The sequence below is a fragment of the Manis pentadactyla genome, chromosome 15 (assembly GCF_030020395.1).
Source record: "Manis pentadactyla isolate mManPen7 chromosome 15, mManPen7.hap1, whole genome shotgun sequence".
In the NCBI taxonomy this organism is placed as follows: Eukaryota; Metazoa; Chordata; class Mammalia; order Pholidota; family Manidae; genus Manis; species Manis pentadactyla.
Window position 1 is genome coordinate 61,482,317 of NC_080033.1, and position 16,369 is coordinate 61,498,685.

Genomic DNA, 16,369 nt, shown 5'->3' on the forward strand with positions numbered 1-16,369 from the left:
TGTTATACAGAAGCTTTTTAGTTTGATGTAGTCCCCCATTTGTTCATTTTTGCTTTTCTTTCCCTTGCCCAAGGAGTTGTGTTCAGGAAAAAGTTGCTCATCTTTATATTTGAGAGATTTTTGCCTATGTTTTCTTCTAGGTGTTTTATGGTTTCATGACTTACATTCAGGTCTTTGATCCATTTCAAGTTTACTTTTGTGTGAGGAGTTAGACAGTAATACAGTGTTATTCTCTTACATGTAGCTGTCCAATTTTGACAACACCAGTTTTTGAAGAGGCTGTCATTTCCCCATTGTATATCCATGGCTCCCTCCTTTATCGTATATTAATCGACCATATATGCTTGGGTTTATATCTGGGCTTTCTAGTCTGTTCCATCGGTCTATGGGTCTGTTCTTGTGCCAGTACCAAACTGTCTTAATTACTGTGGCTTTGTAGTAGAGCTTGAAGTCAGGGAGGGTAATCCCCCCTGCTTTATTCTTCCTTCTCAGGATTGCTTTGGCTATTCAGGATCTTTTGTGGTTCCATATGAATTTTAGAACTATTTGCTCTAGTTCTTGGAAGAATGCTGTTGGTATTTTGATAGGGATTGCATTGAATCTGTAGATTTCTTTAGGCAGGATGGCCATTTTGGCAATACTAATTCTTCCTACCCAAGAGCATGGGGTGAATTTCCATTTATTAGTGTCCTCTTTAATTTTTCTTAAGAGTGTCTTGTAGTTTTCAGGGTATAGGTCTTTCACTTCCTTGGTTAGGTTTATTCCTAGGTATTTTATTCTTTTTGATGCAATTGTGAATGGAATAGTTTTCCTGATTTCTCTTTCTGCTAGTTCATCATTAGTGTATAGGAATGCAACAGATTTCTGTGTATTAATTTTGTATCCTGCAACTTTTTTCTATCCAGCTGAATTCAGATATTATATCTAGTAGTTTTGGAGTGTATTCTTTAGGGTTTGTTATGTACAACATCATGTCATCTGCAAACAGGGACAGTTTGACTTCTTCCTTGTCAATCTGGATGCCTTTTATTTCTTTGTGTTGTCTGATTGCCGTGGCTAGGACCTCCAGAACTATGTTGAATAAAAGCGGGGAGAGTGGGCATCCTTGTCTTGTTCCCGATCTTAGGGAAAAAGCTTTCAGGTTCTCGCTGTTAAGTATAATGTTGGGTCATGTATGACCTTTATTATGTTGAGGTACTTGCCCTCTGTACTCATTTTGTTGAGAGTTTTTATCATGAATGGATGTTGAATTTTGTCGAATGCTTTTTCAGCATCTATGGAAATGATCATGTGTTTTTTGTCCTTCTTTTTGTTGATGTGGTGGTGATGTTGATGGATTTTCTAATGTTGTACCATCCTTGCATTCCTGAGATGAATCCCACTTGATCATGGTGTATGATCCTCTTGATATATTTTTGAATTCGGTCTGCTAATATTTTGTTGAGTATTTTTGCATCTATGTTCATCAGGGATATTGGTCTGTAGTTTTCTTTTTTTGTGGTATCTTTGTCTGGTTTTGGTATTAGAGTAATGCTGGCCTCCTAGAATGAGTTTGAAAGTATACCCTCCTCTTCTACTTTTTGAGAAACCTTAAGGAGGACAGGTGTTAGGTCTTCACTAAATGTTTGATAAAATTCAGCAGTTGAAGCCATTGGTCCAGGAGTTTTGTTCTTAGGTAATTTTATGACTGACTACCAGTTCAATTTTGTTGCTGGTAATTGGTCTATTCAGATTTTGTTTCTTTCTGGGTCAGCCTTGGAAGGTTGAATTTTTCTAGAAAGTTGTCTATTTCTTCTAAGTTATCCAGTTTGTTACCACATAATTTTTCATTGTATTCTCTAATAATTCTTTGTATTTCTATGGTGTCTGTAATGATTTTTCCTTTCTCATTTCTGATTCTGTTTATGTGTGTAGACTCTCTTTTTTTCTTGATAAGTCTGGCTAGGGATTTATCTATTTTGTTTATTTTCTCCAAGAACCAGCTCCTCCTTTCATTGATTCTTTCTATTGTTTTATTCTTCTCAATTGTATTTATTTATTCTCTTATCTTTTTTTTAAAGTTATTATTGATATACACTCTTACGAAGATTTCACATGAAAAAACAATGGGGTTACTACATTCACCCATGTTACTGTGTCCCCCCCATACCCCATTGCAGTCACTGCCCAACAGTATAGTAAGATGCCACAGTCACTATTTGCCTTCTCTGTACTACCCTGTCTTCCGCATGATCCCCCCCACACCATGTGTGCCAGTCATAATACCCCTCAGTCCCCTTCTCCCTCCCTCCCCACCCACCCTCCCCCACCCCTACTCTTTGGTAACCAGTAGTCCCTTCTTGAAGTCTGTTGCCGTTCTGTTCCTTCAGTTTTGCTACATTGTTACACTCCACAAATGAGGGAAATCATTTGGTACTTGTCTTTCTCCACCTGGCTTATACTTCTCTTATCTTTTTATTATGTCCCTCCTTCTACTGACTTTGAGCTTCATTTGTTCTGCTTTTTCTAGTTTCATTAATTGTGAGTTTAGACTATTCATATGGGATTGTTGTTCTTCCCTGAGGTAAGCCTAATTGCAATAACTTCTCTTTTAGCACGGCCTTCGCTGTGTCCCATAGATTTTGCGGTATTGAGTTATTGTTGTCATTTGTCTCCATATATTGCTTGATCTTTGTTTTTATTTGGTCATTGATCCATTGATTATTTAAGAGCATGTTGTTAAGCCTCTATGTGTTTGTGGGCTCTTTTGTTTTCTTGATGTAATTTATTTCTAGTTTCATACCTTTGTGATCTGAGAAGCTGGTTGGTACAATTTCAATCTTTTTGAATGTACTGAGGCTCTTTTTGTGGCCTAGTATATGATCTATTCTTGAAAATGTTTCATGTGCACTTGAGAAGAATGTGTATTCTGCTCCTTTTGGGTGCAGTGTTCTGTGGATGTCTGTTAGGTCCATGTGTTCTAACGTGTTGTTCAGGGCCTCTGTGTCCTTACTTATTTTCTCTCTGCTTGTTCCATCCTTTGAAGCGAGTGGTGTGTTGAAGTCTCCTAAAATGAATGCATTGCATTCTGTTTCCCCTTTTAATTCTGTTAGTATTTGTTTCACATATGTAGGTGTTCCTGTTGGGTGCATAGATGTTTATAATGGTTATATCCTCTTGTTTGACTGACCCCTTTATCCTTATTTAATGTCCTTCTTTGTCTCTTGTTACTTTCTTTGTTTTAAAGTCTATTTTGTCTGATACAAGAACTCCTGGAGTACTGGAACTCCTGATTTTTTTTCCCTATTAGTTGCATGAAATGTCTTTTTCCATCTCTTCACTTTTAGTCTGTGTATGTCCTTGGGTTTGAAGTGAATCTCTTGTAGGCAGCATATAGATGGGTCTTGGTTTTTTTTCCCATTCTGTAACTCTATGTCTTTTGATTGGTGCATTCAGACCAATTTCAATCTTTTTGGGTGAAATCTTTACATTTAGGGTGATTATCTTATTGCCATTGCAGGCTTTAGATTCATGGATACCAAAGGTTCAAGGGTAATTTCCTTACTATCTAACAGTCTAACTTAACTTACTTAGTATGCTATTACAAACACAATCTAAAGGTTCTTTTTTTTCTCCCTCGTTTTTCTTCTTCCTCCATACTTTATATATTAGGTATCATATTCTGTGCTCTTTGCCTATCCCTTGACTGACTTTGGGGGTAGTTGATTTGATTTTGCATCTGCTTAGCAATTAATTTTTTTGCTTGCTTTACTGTGGTTTTATTTCCTCTGGTGACAGCTGTTTAGCCTTAGGAACACTTCCATCTATAGCAGTCCCTCAAACGTTCACTGTAGAGATAGTTTGTAGGAGGTAAATTCTCTCAGCTTTTGCTTATCTGGAAATTGTTTAATCCCTCCTTCAAATGTAAATTATAATCTTGCCAGATAAAGTACTCTTGGTTCAAGGCCCTTCTGCTTCATTGCATTAAATACATCATGCCACTCCCTTCTGGCCAGTAAGGTTTCTCTTGAGAAGTCTGATGATAGCCTCATGGGTTTTCCTTTGTATGTGATTTTTTTCTCTTTGCTGATTGCTTTTAATACTCTGTCTTTATCCTTGATCTTTGCCGTTTTAATTAGTATATGTCTTGGTGTTGTGTTTTTTGGGTCCCTTGTTTTTCGAGATCTGTGCACCTCCATGGCCTGAGAGATTATCTCCCTCACTATGCTCTCTGGAGATTGGTGAAATTTTCAACAATCACCTCCTCAAAGACACATTCTATCCCTTTTTCTCTCTCTTTTTCTGGTACCCCTGTAATGCAAATATTGTTCCGTTTGGATTGGTCACATAGTTCTCTTAATATTCTTTCATTCCTAGAGATCCTTTTTTTCCCCTGGGTGCCTCAGCTTGTTTGTACTCCTGTTCTCTAATTTCTATTTCATTTACTGTCTCCTCTACTTCATCTAATCTGCTTTTAAATCCTTCCATTGTATGTTTCATTTCAGATACTGTATTCTTCAATGTTTGTATGTCATTCCTGAATTCCTCCCTGAGTTCTTAATATTTTTCTGTGGCTCCATGAGCATGTTTATGATTTTTATTTTGAAATCTTTTTCAGGAAGATTGATGAGTTCAGTTTCACTTGGTCCTCTTTCTGGTGTTTGTGGGATTTTGGTTTGAACCAGGTTCCTTTGAAGTTTCATATTTGTCAGTGACGCCCTCTAGTGCCCTGAAGCTCTACTCTCTGGAGGTGCTCAGCCCCTGGAGCAATGGTGGGGGTTGCAGGTGTACAGCATTGGTGCCTGTTGGGAGAAAAGAGGTCTTTCCTGCTTCCCAGCTACACTGCCTGTCTCCACTGCCAGGGCCAGTGGGCTGAGCATGCAGGGAGAAGCCTCTGTGCTTTGCACTTGTAGCTGCTGCAGGCAGGACCACCCTCTGGCTGGCCTGGTGCAATGGTGGGGACAGCCGGTTTGCAATCTGGTGCCAGCCGGGAGGAAGGCGCAGCAGGCTGCATATCACAGTGGGGCGCCTCAGAGCTGTGTAGCCAGCCAAGGGGATGGAGAGCCTGAAGCTCCTGAAAGTCCCCAACATCCTGGGCAGAGTGTGCCCAGGCAATTTTGTCCACCTGTCCTTTCTCCTGAGCAGCAAGCTCTGTGCAATCCTTGCCCCTTTAGCAGCCCTCTTGCTATTAGGAAGTCTCTCAGACTGCCCACCTTTCTTTTGTCTCAGAGCAGCTGGATGTGGATCCCTCTTTTCCACAAGTGGCTGGAATCTGTCTCTCCAAGTAGTCCGCCTGTCTTAGCTGTGAGCACTATGCAATGTAGGTTCATGCTTCCAGTCCTAGGCCTTCACCCCCTCCCTACTCCGTTTCTCTTCCTCTCTCTGGTGAGCTGAGGTGGGGAAAGGGCTTGGGTCCCTCTGGATCACGGCTTTGGTACTTTACCCTTTTCCTTGAGGTCTGCTGGTTTCCCCAGGTGTAGGCAGTCTGCCACAGCCTTCTTTCCTGTTGCTCTTTCAGGATTTTATGTATTTGTTATATTTTCATATTATATGTTGTTTTGGGAGGAGGTTTCTGTTTAACCTCTCACATTGCCATGTTTAATCCCAACATAGGTGGTTTTTAAAGTTACCAAATGGTCTTCAGGTTTTTTTCTGTCCTTAAGGCTTTTTCCTTTTTTTTTTTATTTATATGCTTGGTTTTCAAGTTCTTTTTGTGACTCGTTCCATATTTATATGCTTCCACATTTCTTTTGCTTCATGGGGATTGTTTGTTATAGTGAAAAGCATCATATATATAGAAGAGTGTTTAAGATACACATGTGGTATAATATATGTGTACGTGTATATTCATATATATAAAATCCCATGTATCCACCATTCAGGCCAAGAAATAGAAATTAGCCAGCATTTCTACCTTGCGAAATTCTGTGTAGCTAGAATTAGTTCATTTTCATTGCTATATAGTACTCAGTGGATTGGGTACATCACAAGAAATTAGTCTGCTGTTTTTCCAGCTTTGGGTGCTTGTGTAAAATGATGCTGTGAGCATTTTTAAAATATAGAATTATCTTTTAATTTTTGTTTTTTGAATAATAATTATAAAATTATTTAATTTTATTAATAAAATTAAATTTCTATTAATATTTTATTGGCATATTAGTTTCAGGTATACAACAATGATTTGAGATTTGTATATATTGGGAAATGATCATCGTAAGTTTAGTTAACATCTAATGCCATACATAGTTATAACTTCTTGCATTGAGAAATTTTAAGAGCTATTCTCTTAGCAACTGTCAACTATGCAATGCAATATTGTTAATTGAGTCACCATGGAATACATTGCATCCCCATAACTTAACCTGTTTTGTAACTGGAAGTTTATACCTTCAGATCTCTTTCACCTATTTCATATATCATCTACCCCCGTCCTGTGGCAACCACCAATCTATTCTCTTATCTATAAGCTTGATTTTGTTTTTATGTTCCACATAAAAGTGAGATCATAAGGTATTTGTCTCTCTCTGATTTATTTCACTTAGCATCGTGCCCTAAATGTCCATCCATGTTGTTCAAAATGTCAGGGTCTCCTTTTTGTAGCTGAATTATATTCCATAGTGTGTGTGTGTGTGTGTGTGTGTGTGTGTGTGTGTGTGTGTGTGTGTGTGTGTGTGTGTGTGTGTGTATGCCACCTTTTCTTTGTCTGTCTGTGGACCTTGGTTTGTTTCCACATCTAGCTAGCTGAATTATATTCCATAATGTGTGTGTGTGTGTGTGTGTGTGTGTGTGTGTGTGTGTGTATGCCACCTTTTCTTTGTCTGTCTGTGGACCTTGGTTTGTTTCCACATCTTGGCTATTGTAAATTTTGCTGCAGTGAACATGGGGAAACATGTATCTTTTCGAGTGTTTCTGTTTTCTTGGGATAAATACCCAAAAGTGGAATTGCTGGATCACATGGTAATTCTGTTTTTTTGAAGAGCCCTCATACTATTTTCCTTTAGTGGCTGCATCACTTTAATTTCCTACCAACACTTGTTATTTCTAGTTTTTGATGCTAGCCATTCTGACAAGTGTGATATTGAGGTGATAGCTGTTGGTAGTTTTGATTTGCATTTCCCTAATTATTAGTGATGTACAGCACCTTTTCATTAGTGATTTCAAGTACCTGTTGGCCATTTGTATGTCCTTTGGAAAAATGTCTATTCAGATCCTTTGCCCATTTTTAGTTACTGTTTTTTCACTTTTGAGTTGTATGAGTTATTTATATATTTTGAGTATTAAGACCTTAGCAGATACATGATTTGCAGATATTTTCTTCTATTTAGTAGATGGCCTTTTCATTTTGTTAATGATTTCCTTGGCTATACAGAAACTTTTTAGTTTGGTGTCATCCCACTTATTTTTTATTTTTCTACCATTTTTATGGCTTAGATATGGTGGAGAGACCTTTAGTTATACCTGATATTTTTTTGTTTTATAATTGAAAATTCATCTTCTGCCTTTAAATATTGAAAGCTTTAACTCTTTAGTAGTGTGTAGTTTGCTGCCACAAGAAATAATACCCCATATAAGTGTCAGTCATAACTGTACTAGTGACATTAAATATGCTTATCATGATGATGTGTTTATTTCCCTGTACCCATCTTCAGGAGAGAAATAGTGGTTTATTAATCTTAGATAGCTGTCAAATATGACATTGTTGGAGATATAGGGAATCCTGAATAAATGCTTTATTTATAAAAATACTCTTTGGAGGCATAACAAAACATAGTGAAGATGTACAGGTGTACATTTTGTATGTATGTAAATTTTCATGATGAATAACTCTTACAACATGGTAAGGATAAGTTTTCATAAATCCTTTCTATATCACCAAATGTTGATCATTTCAGAATGAATAGCAATATGCCATTTCAGGAATCGGTTTCATTCACGGATGTGACCGTGGACTTCACGCAGGAGGAATGGGAGCAGCTGGACCCCTCTCAGAGGATTCTATACATGGATGTGATGTTGGAGAATTATAGCAACTTACTCTCTGTGGGTAAGGACAGCTTCCAGGTATAGCTCACTTTTTGCTTAGTAGCATTTATATTCTTTCTGAGTTACCAAAAATGATGAGCTTCTGAATTACTAAATGATTTAGGCTTTGAGTTTCAGGTGTTAAAGCTGAGAGAGACTCTGACATTCTGCCTTCTTTATTTTGGGGGGGATTTGTGAAGTCTAAGCAGTTAGGAGCTATGTTCCATTAGCAAGTTCTCTAATATTTTCAAACCAGAAGTGATTTTCAAGTTGGAGCAATGAGAAGAGTTGAAGATAGCAAAGTTAGAACCACCAGTGCAGAACTTTCCAAGGAAGTTGTGGGAGATGAGAGGGAGAATCAGAAGCCAATGGAAATAATATCCCAGGGATTATGAATGGGTTGGTACTTTTGAAGTATATTTTAGGAACCTGTTTTTCAAATCCTTAAACCTTTAGAGATGTCTGAGAACAGCTAGCTCATCTGTATAGCTCAGATCTCTGACTCATACCTCCAAATAGCACCTTGTTCCTGCTTTTTCTTTCTTGTTTAACTTTTATAGGTATTTGCCTCTCACACTTGAGCCTTGATACTTGTCTAACATGTCTTATGTCTTAAACCTTTGTTTTGCAGTTAGTTGCTCTTTCATTAGTATTCTCGGTTTGCCAGAATGGTGACTTATAATTTAGGTTATGGGAATTGGTGTAGTGGCCTCAAGGAAACTGCAGCCATTTCAGTGCAAGAGTGACAGCATTGTCCTGGTCACAAATGGTGGCAGGATCACAAGAGTCAGGAATAAGCAGTAATATGTAGATGAGGGTATAAGGGTTGTTAAAAGCTGTAGCTGGGGCTGGGTAAACTTGGTCCCTAAGGTCCCTTTGCATGAAAGCAGGAACAAGACTGGTTTGGGGAAGAGATTAAACATATTAAAAGGAGAAATATCAGATGTGATGGTAAAAACACGTTCTCTCTCCAGCAAGTTCAGGAGCAAAAGGTAGTGGAACTAGCAGTAGTGGTGAGTGATTCTGTAAGAAGGATCTTGAATCCTTGGGTTTATGTTTTCCACAGAACATAAGCGTTTCTGGATCTTGCCATTTGTTTGTAAACATCTCACTTCAGAGATTTGGAGTTTGGCACTGGGATTATCTCTGCAAGCCTGTGAGAAGTGCTGCCTGTAGGAGGCTACTCGTATAGATGAGCAGAGGAGAAAAAGGAAGGCACTAGGTGCATGGAGGCGAGGTGCCAGTCTAGCCATGGTAACTCAGAGCCGAAGTACTGGTTGCTCAACTCAGATCGGCCTAGGTTTTTTCCCTTAACATCTTCATCTGCTTATTCTCTTGGTCTATGCTAACTGCCCTTTGTCCTTGAGGACACTGTGTTTGCCATTCATCCCTGGCATGACCAGCCTCCCCACATCATTTGTGCTGTTTGCAGCTCTGTTTTTTTTCACATCACACACTCCGAGGTCATTTTGTAAGCTGGCAATGCTACTTGTGTCCACTGTCGGTTTCTGCTGCCTTTGCCCCACGCTTTGTCTCTCAGAGTTTAAGAGGTAGGAAAAATTTGCACTGGGGACTTAAGATTGTCAGACTGGGTCCCAAACTAAAGAGGCCGCCCTACAGTGGGGCACTGAGGAGACTTGACAGTGATGAACCCCACAGTGAGAGGCTGACCCAGTGTTTATGTGCTCTCTCCTAGAGGTGTGGAAGGCTGATGAGCAGGTGGAGAGGGGCCACAGCCACCCAGACGAGCAGGCGAGACCATTTATAATTTTTAAGAACCAAACCCCAATTGAGGAAAGAGGTAATCTCTTTGGAAAAACATTTAATCTGAGCACAGACTTTATTTCCTTAAGACAAGTACCCTATAAATATGACTTATATGAAAAAACTTTGAAATCTAATTCAGACCTATTTAATAGTAGTAGAAGCTATATGAGAAAGAGAGCTGATGAGTGTAATGGATTTGGAAAAGCACTCCTCTATCTGAAGCAAGAGAAAACCCACCCTGGGGTAGAATACTCTGAATACACCAAAAGTGGAAAAGCCTTTAGCCATAAAGAAGCCATTTTTAAACGTCAGAAAATTAGAAATTTGGTACAACCATTTATTTGTAATTACTGTGACAAGGCTTTCTCCTTTAAGTCACTGCTCATTAGTCACAAGAGAATCCATACTGGAGAGAAACCTTATGAGTGTAACGTGTGTAAGAAAACCTTCTCCCATAAGGCCAACCTCATTAAACATCAGAGAATTCATACTGGCGAGAAGCCCTTTGAATGTCTTGAATGTGGAAAAGCCTTCACCCACCAGTCGAACCTCATTGTCCACCAGAGGGCGCATATGGAGAAGAAGCCCTATGAGTGCGGTGAATGTGGCAAGACGTTTGCCCAGAAGTTTGAGCTCACTACACACCAGAGAATTCACACAGGAGAACGGCCCTACGAGTGCAGTGAGTGTGCAAAAACCTTCTTCAAGAAGTCAAACCTCATTATACACCAGAAAATTCACACAGGGGAGAAACGCTATGAGTGCAGCGAATGTGGAAAATCCTTTATCCAAAACTCACAACTCATTATACACATGAGAACTCATACGGGAGAGAAACCCTATGAATGTACTGAATGTGGCAAAACATTCAGCCAGAGGTCAACTCTTCGATTACATTTGCGAATCCATACAGGAGAAAAACCATATGAGTGTTCCGAATGTGGGAAGGCCTTCAGCAGGAAGTCCCGACTCAGTGTCCACCAGAGAGTTCATGCGGGGGCTAAACCCTGAGACCGCAGCCAGGCTGTGCGGTGGAAACCCTTCCACCAGACCCCTTCTGGCGGCTGAGAAGCAGTGAAGGTACCGGAGGACACACAAGCTATCCACTCAAAAATGTGTACAAATAGGGCCTCCTAAGAAGAGTAGTGTATTCAAAGTTAGGGTACGGGACTGAAGGATTCACATCAGAGTATACCAATTGTAAAGAGACAAACTAAGCTGCATCACAATGAACTTTTTAAAATCTCGAATGAAATATTTTGGGCAGCAGCATAAAGGATCTACAGACATACCCTAAGAATTCAGTGGGTATGTGTGAGATCGTGGCACAAAATACAAATTGTGCATTTTAGATCAGCACATGTAAATTTAACATAGTCACTGGGAGTTTGAGATTCTTGTCCTCTGATTATTAGGACACAAGATTTTCCATACTAAACACCCCGTGTTCTCAGTACCCTTACGACCCAGTATGCCTTGCAGATGAAACGTGCAGTGGGTTGTCGGCAGCTTGCAGCTTGTTCTCCTACCACTTGCTGGTATTGTTAAGTCGGTCTGACCATTGTTATTGGGCTGCCTCATCAGTAAATAGAAGGCAGTGTTGGCCTTTCAATCTGCTTCTGGGTTTGCTAGATTTCCTAGAAGCGTTATTTACATGACTGTGCGAGCGAGGTAACTGGAGGAGGTGGAAGGAGCGGAAGGAGGCAGGTGGGGTTCCGCCCCTCGTGTGCGCCGCCAGACGAGCGTGGGCTCAAGGAGAACCCCCCGTCCGTCGTGCGCTCACTGTTTTCCAGTGGGGTGTTTACATACAAGTGCATGTCATTCGCCAAAATATTGTTTAACCCAGAAACTTCCTTGTATTTTCGTGTGTTTCCCTGTTTCTCTTAACATTTTTATAAAGTGTCTTGCAAAAAAGTAGGATGTGTAGATAGTCCACAAATGTTACATTTCAGAGACCTTAGAGGAAAAAATAATTTATTCTAAGAAACTGTCAATAAATGTCTTTTTTTGCTTTTTAAAATTTGGATATGTTTAGTCCACTTTATAAATAAATTTCTGCAGTATTCGGTCTAAAGGAGGCACATTCTACTTCCTTGAGGTTCACTGTCAACCAAAGCATTTCCCTTTGGAAACTGACTTAGTGTAAGTCATGCGTTAGAATTGTAAATGGCAACTGTAACTGGCTTTTTTTATGTTACTTTTGAAGATCATTGATGTGCTGTGGCTATATATGAATGTGAGTGACTTTCTGAACAAATTTACCAGATCTTCCATAGTCCAGTAAGTCTTTGTTTTTCTAAATTGTCATCTACTAGCGGCAAGGAAGCAGAAGAAAAGGTTAATTTCATACATAGCTGTTAGAAATGTAAATTGTGACAGCCTCCTTGGAAATCATTGTGACTCTGTCTTTTAACATTAAGAATATATTATACTCTTTAATATCAATCCTTAAGAAGAAAAGTACCAGTACTTAAGATTATATGTTTATCAGTGTATATTGTATATTTTGATAAGGACAAAAAGAGGAAATAATGTGACTATCAGTAAGGGAGTGATTGAGTAAACTGGTATAAAAATATATCATGGCTGGATGGTTTTCTATGAAAAATGTGTAGTGGGAGCAAATGCCTCCAGGTCAGATAAGGAAAGCAAGGAAAAAGAGTATGTGTTTGTACACCAAGTTTTGTAAAATAAAGATCTAAGAATCTTATGTGTGTATATTTGCATATAATTTTATGGGCCTAGAGAATAGAATTTTCCTACTTCAAAAATACAATCATTAATTCCATTGGAAAGTTTTTCATGCGTTCTTTAGTCCCTAAATGAACACTCATTTATACTAAAACTGTAACCCATTAAAGTGGGCCCTGTTAGTTAATTAACATTAGCATAGCATAAAGCAGGCTCAAGCTGCACAGCGGCTGGCCTCTGGCTCTAGCTATCACAGCTGCCTCGTGGGCTCGACTTGAACTTGGACTCTGAACGAAAACACGTATTTGACATTCATTGATCCTACAATGGAAACGAATCCAAAAACAGATGATAGTAAAGGCAGAAAAACCTGTGGAAAACTTTCAGGGAATGCCAGCGATACTACTATAAATGAGCAAATCACAGATGCTCTGAGAAAACACCTGCCTACCTGAGCAGCTGCAGAGGTGACCATGGGAGTGACTGTCTTTTCATGAGCTCCTTACTCCCAACACTTTAAAAATCCAGGTCAGAACTAAAAAAAAAGTGCTTTGTGGTCCTCATAAACCAAAGCGTTTGTAGATGGAACTCCTAAAGACAGGTCCTTACAGCCTGGGCGAGGCCACAGCCCAGAGGTGCAGGGTGCAGGACAAAACCCAGCTGGTCGGGGTGTTCCCAGGTGTGGGCCTCTCACTCCAGAGCCCATGCCCGCCCACTGCCCTGGTCCCGTGACTGTCTTTATTCCACTGATATTTTAATTTTGGAGATTTTCTTCACATTTCCATAGATAACCATTTTTGTAACTAAAATGTTTACATATTTTAACCTTTTCACATTGTTTTATGTATAAATCTGAAGTTGGGGACCATCTTGGTATATAGCTGACTTGGATAATCTGTTTGGTGTCACTCTACTGTTGGTAAGTCTAAGGACTAGTTGAATGGGGATGAGATGGTAGTGATGTAGGGCAGGGACCTGAGACAAGCATCATGATTAATTTTTCAAACAGGCTGAGATACAAACAGTGTAAGAACAGGAGAGAGTCTATGTTAAGGCTGAAATTGTATTTTAAAAGTCAGGAAGTTAGGAAGTAAGCTTCATAACATATTCTTTAGCAAACAGACAGTAACTCAGCCCACCTTGGGAGCAGGGCAGGAGGTCTCAGGCCTCTTAACTGGTATTTTCCCAGAGGGAAGCTGCTATCCTGGGGAGGAACTGGGTCAATAAATTTCTTGTGTTACGTTTATTTTGCAGAACTAGCTGGAGGACTAATAATAGAGGAGAGCAGATGTGGTGTCTTTCACCAGAGATAAGCAACTTGAGACCACTTAACAAGTCCACACCCCTGGCCCTTTGTCACATTCTTGAAAAATGCTTAAAAGAGGGACTCCCCCCCAATCTTTCAGCGCACCTCCTCACTGAGGACCCACACTTTCCTTTCTTTAAATGTGTAACTTTAAATAAAGCTGTCTCACTGCTCAACTTAAGTGCGTTTTGTCTCTCTGCTTTTCCAGCGGTAAGCGTCTTTTTCTTTGCTATTTCATTTTATTTTCAAGTCTCCACTTCGTCAGCACTTTATTTCTGATAAGTAGGGAGAGAGACTGCTGAGAGCTCAGATTTGGGCCTGCGAATTCTCGTTGCCTACATGATCCTGACGAACCTCTAGCTGCACGAACCTGCCTGAAAATCTCCCTTCTTCGGGATGTTTTCAGAATATGACGTCCCTCCATCCCGTGCTCTGTGGCTGACTCCTGGGGTGGTGGGGTCTAGCCCCCACACAGTGCAGATCCAAGCGGACGCTGGACACCAGCTGACCCTGGCTTCAGGAGCCGGCCAGGGAGACTGCCCTATACTGACAAGTTCAGCGAGCTTCCTCTCCCTGTCTCTGCACTTCCCTGTCATCAGCTGCCTGCAAGGCCGCTGCCATTCGTTACTACTCTCGCTCTAATGAATTCCTTCTTTACCTACAGTCTTACGATCTGCTGGAGAATCCTTTCTCGTTCATAGTCAAGAACCCTCCCCCCATCCAGGCTGAGGTTTCACCTGGTGCACAGGGAGATTCCTCCCAGAAGCAGCTGCCTGGCAGCAATAGCATCCTAGGCAGTAGGCACAAGGCTTGCAAAGACATGGGTCCTGGGGCACTGGGAGAGGAGGGCCTTTGTGGGGTAAGCTGGAGGTTTAGTCCCAGCCACCCTGGCTGTTGCCCTGTCACAGTTGCCACCCTTGGCCACAGTTCGTCCTCCTCCGTCTGTGTGACCAACACAGGGCCCTGTCCCCACAGGGCAGCTGGGTCTGGGAAGGCTGGAGCCTCTGCCACCCCAGGCCATGCTTGGCACTAGTTTTTTTTGGCTCAACTGCTTATATGATTGTCCCATCGAACCCTACTGGCCAAAGTACAGTGGACTAGTGGTACTAGGTCTCCACAGTCTTCAGACTCCACTGGGTCTGCACTCTGGTATTTTTTAAAAGAATTCCCATAGCTCATCCTGCTGAGGAGGAGTCATTGGAACACGGCTGCGACCCTCTGCTCTGTTTTCCAGCTCTTACTTAGCTCATCGTCGGTCACCTTATCCTCAGGACTTCTCTCTCCTCCTGCCCCCCGGGGAGAGGCTGCCCCTCACTCTGAGACATACACATTGAATCCTTTTGTGCGTAACACAGGTTTCAGTAAAGGAGAACCTACCTTTCTTGGTTTTAAAAGGACTGTCAGTATGTTACAGAAAATATATGAAAAAACAAACCAGAACATCCCTATAAAGGTGGGTGGGGCTCGTGAAGGAACCCAGAGATGGCCACCGAAGAAGTAAGTTACTGGAGAGTAAAGGGAGCCTAACATGAACCCCAGACCATGGCTGTTGACAGCAATCATGGATGTAGGGAGACATTCATTCATTCATTCCAGAAAGATCCTGAGCACCAAAAATGGAACAGGCATTGCAGGGGGTGAAGAAGATTATGACCAAGGGCTCCTGCCTGTGGGTCACTGCAGAAAACCTGGGCAGAGGACAGGCTATGCGAAGCTGGAGATAGAGGTCTGGGCTGGTGAGAAAACTGAGAAGCCACTGTGGTAAGGAATAGCATCGTTTGCTTCATAAAAAGTGAGTGAGCTTGATGCTGACTGGGAAGAGGATTTGGGCAGCTTTACCCAGAGGCAGAAACCCCCTCTTAGGAAGAGAAGCCCAAGGGATGAAGTGCTTCTGACTCATAGCTCCCATTTCAGTTGCTTTCACCAAAACTTCAGACAGCAACTAGGTGCTCCTTCTGTCTGTTTCTGATGGGTGGTAACTAAAGAGAAACCTTGCAGGAATCCAAGTTAACCTGATTCATTCTTTCTTAGGAGCATTGCTAGTGTTTGCCCCAACCCTCTTGCCTCCAGCCCGTCCAGACTTCATTCATTGCATTACAGAATCCAGTAGAGCCTGTCCATTCATTACAGAAGAGGAGGAGCAGCCGGTTGGGGAAATGGGAGCTGTTCAGGGAAATGGGAGAGGCCAGGACTGAGCGGAGGCTGTGCACTTTGAATTGAGGAGGGAGAGACGGGGAAGCACACCTCTGAAGGTAGCAGGAGGCCTGTGGGACTGCGGCCTCAGATTTTGCCCAGGACCACAGACAGTGATGCTGAAATAAAGCCAGGCTTTGTCTATGATGGGGACCAGGCAAGGGGCATGGCTGGGGCAGGCTGTGGTCAGTTGGCTGGGCTGTATGGGGTATAGGAGCAGCCTGGAGAGTAGGCACAGATGGCCAGGCCTGGGCAAGGAAGGGGTAGCTGAGAGGTGCCCTGCGACACACACCATCCCTGATGGAACAGGCCAGCTAGAGGTTGAGTGATCAATACAGCTGGGAAAACATGACCTCAAGCAGTCAAACTGCGGAGGATGCTCATTATGCCTCCCCTGTGGCCTTAGGAGGT

General features: G+C 41.4%; 1 protein-coding gene across 8 annotated transcripts in view; it reads left to right on the top strand.

The window, feature by feature from the left end:
* The window catches only part of ZFP1 (ZFP1 zinc finger protein), a 33,422-nt gene extending 19,481 nt beyond the window's left edge, over positions 1–13,941 (top strand). For 4 of the 8 annotated variants that reach the window (XM_036909280.2, XM_036909283.2, XM_036909284.2 and 1 more), the window contains exons 3-4: positions 7,897–8,023; positions 9,698–13,941. In XM_036909280.2, the coding sequence (XP_036765175.2) occupies positions 7,897–8,023; positions 9,698–10,779 (1,209 nt within the window). In that variant the 3' untranslated portion in view covers positions 10,780–13,941. Of the gene's footprint in view, positions 1–7,871; positions 8,024–9,697 lie in introns of all 8 variants that reach the window. The other 4 variants (XM_057493559.1, XM_036909282.2, XR_005029613.2 and 1 more) reach the window with 3 other exon arrangements.
* The last annotated feature ends 2,428 nt before the right edge of the window (positions 13,942–16,369 follow it).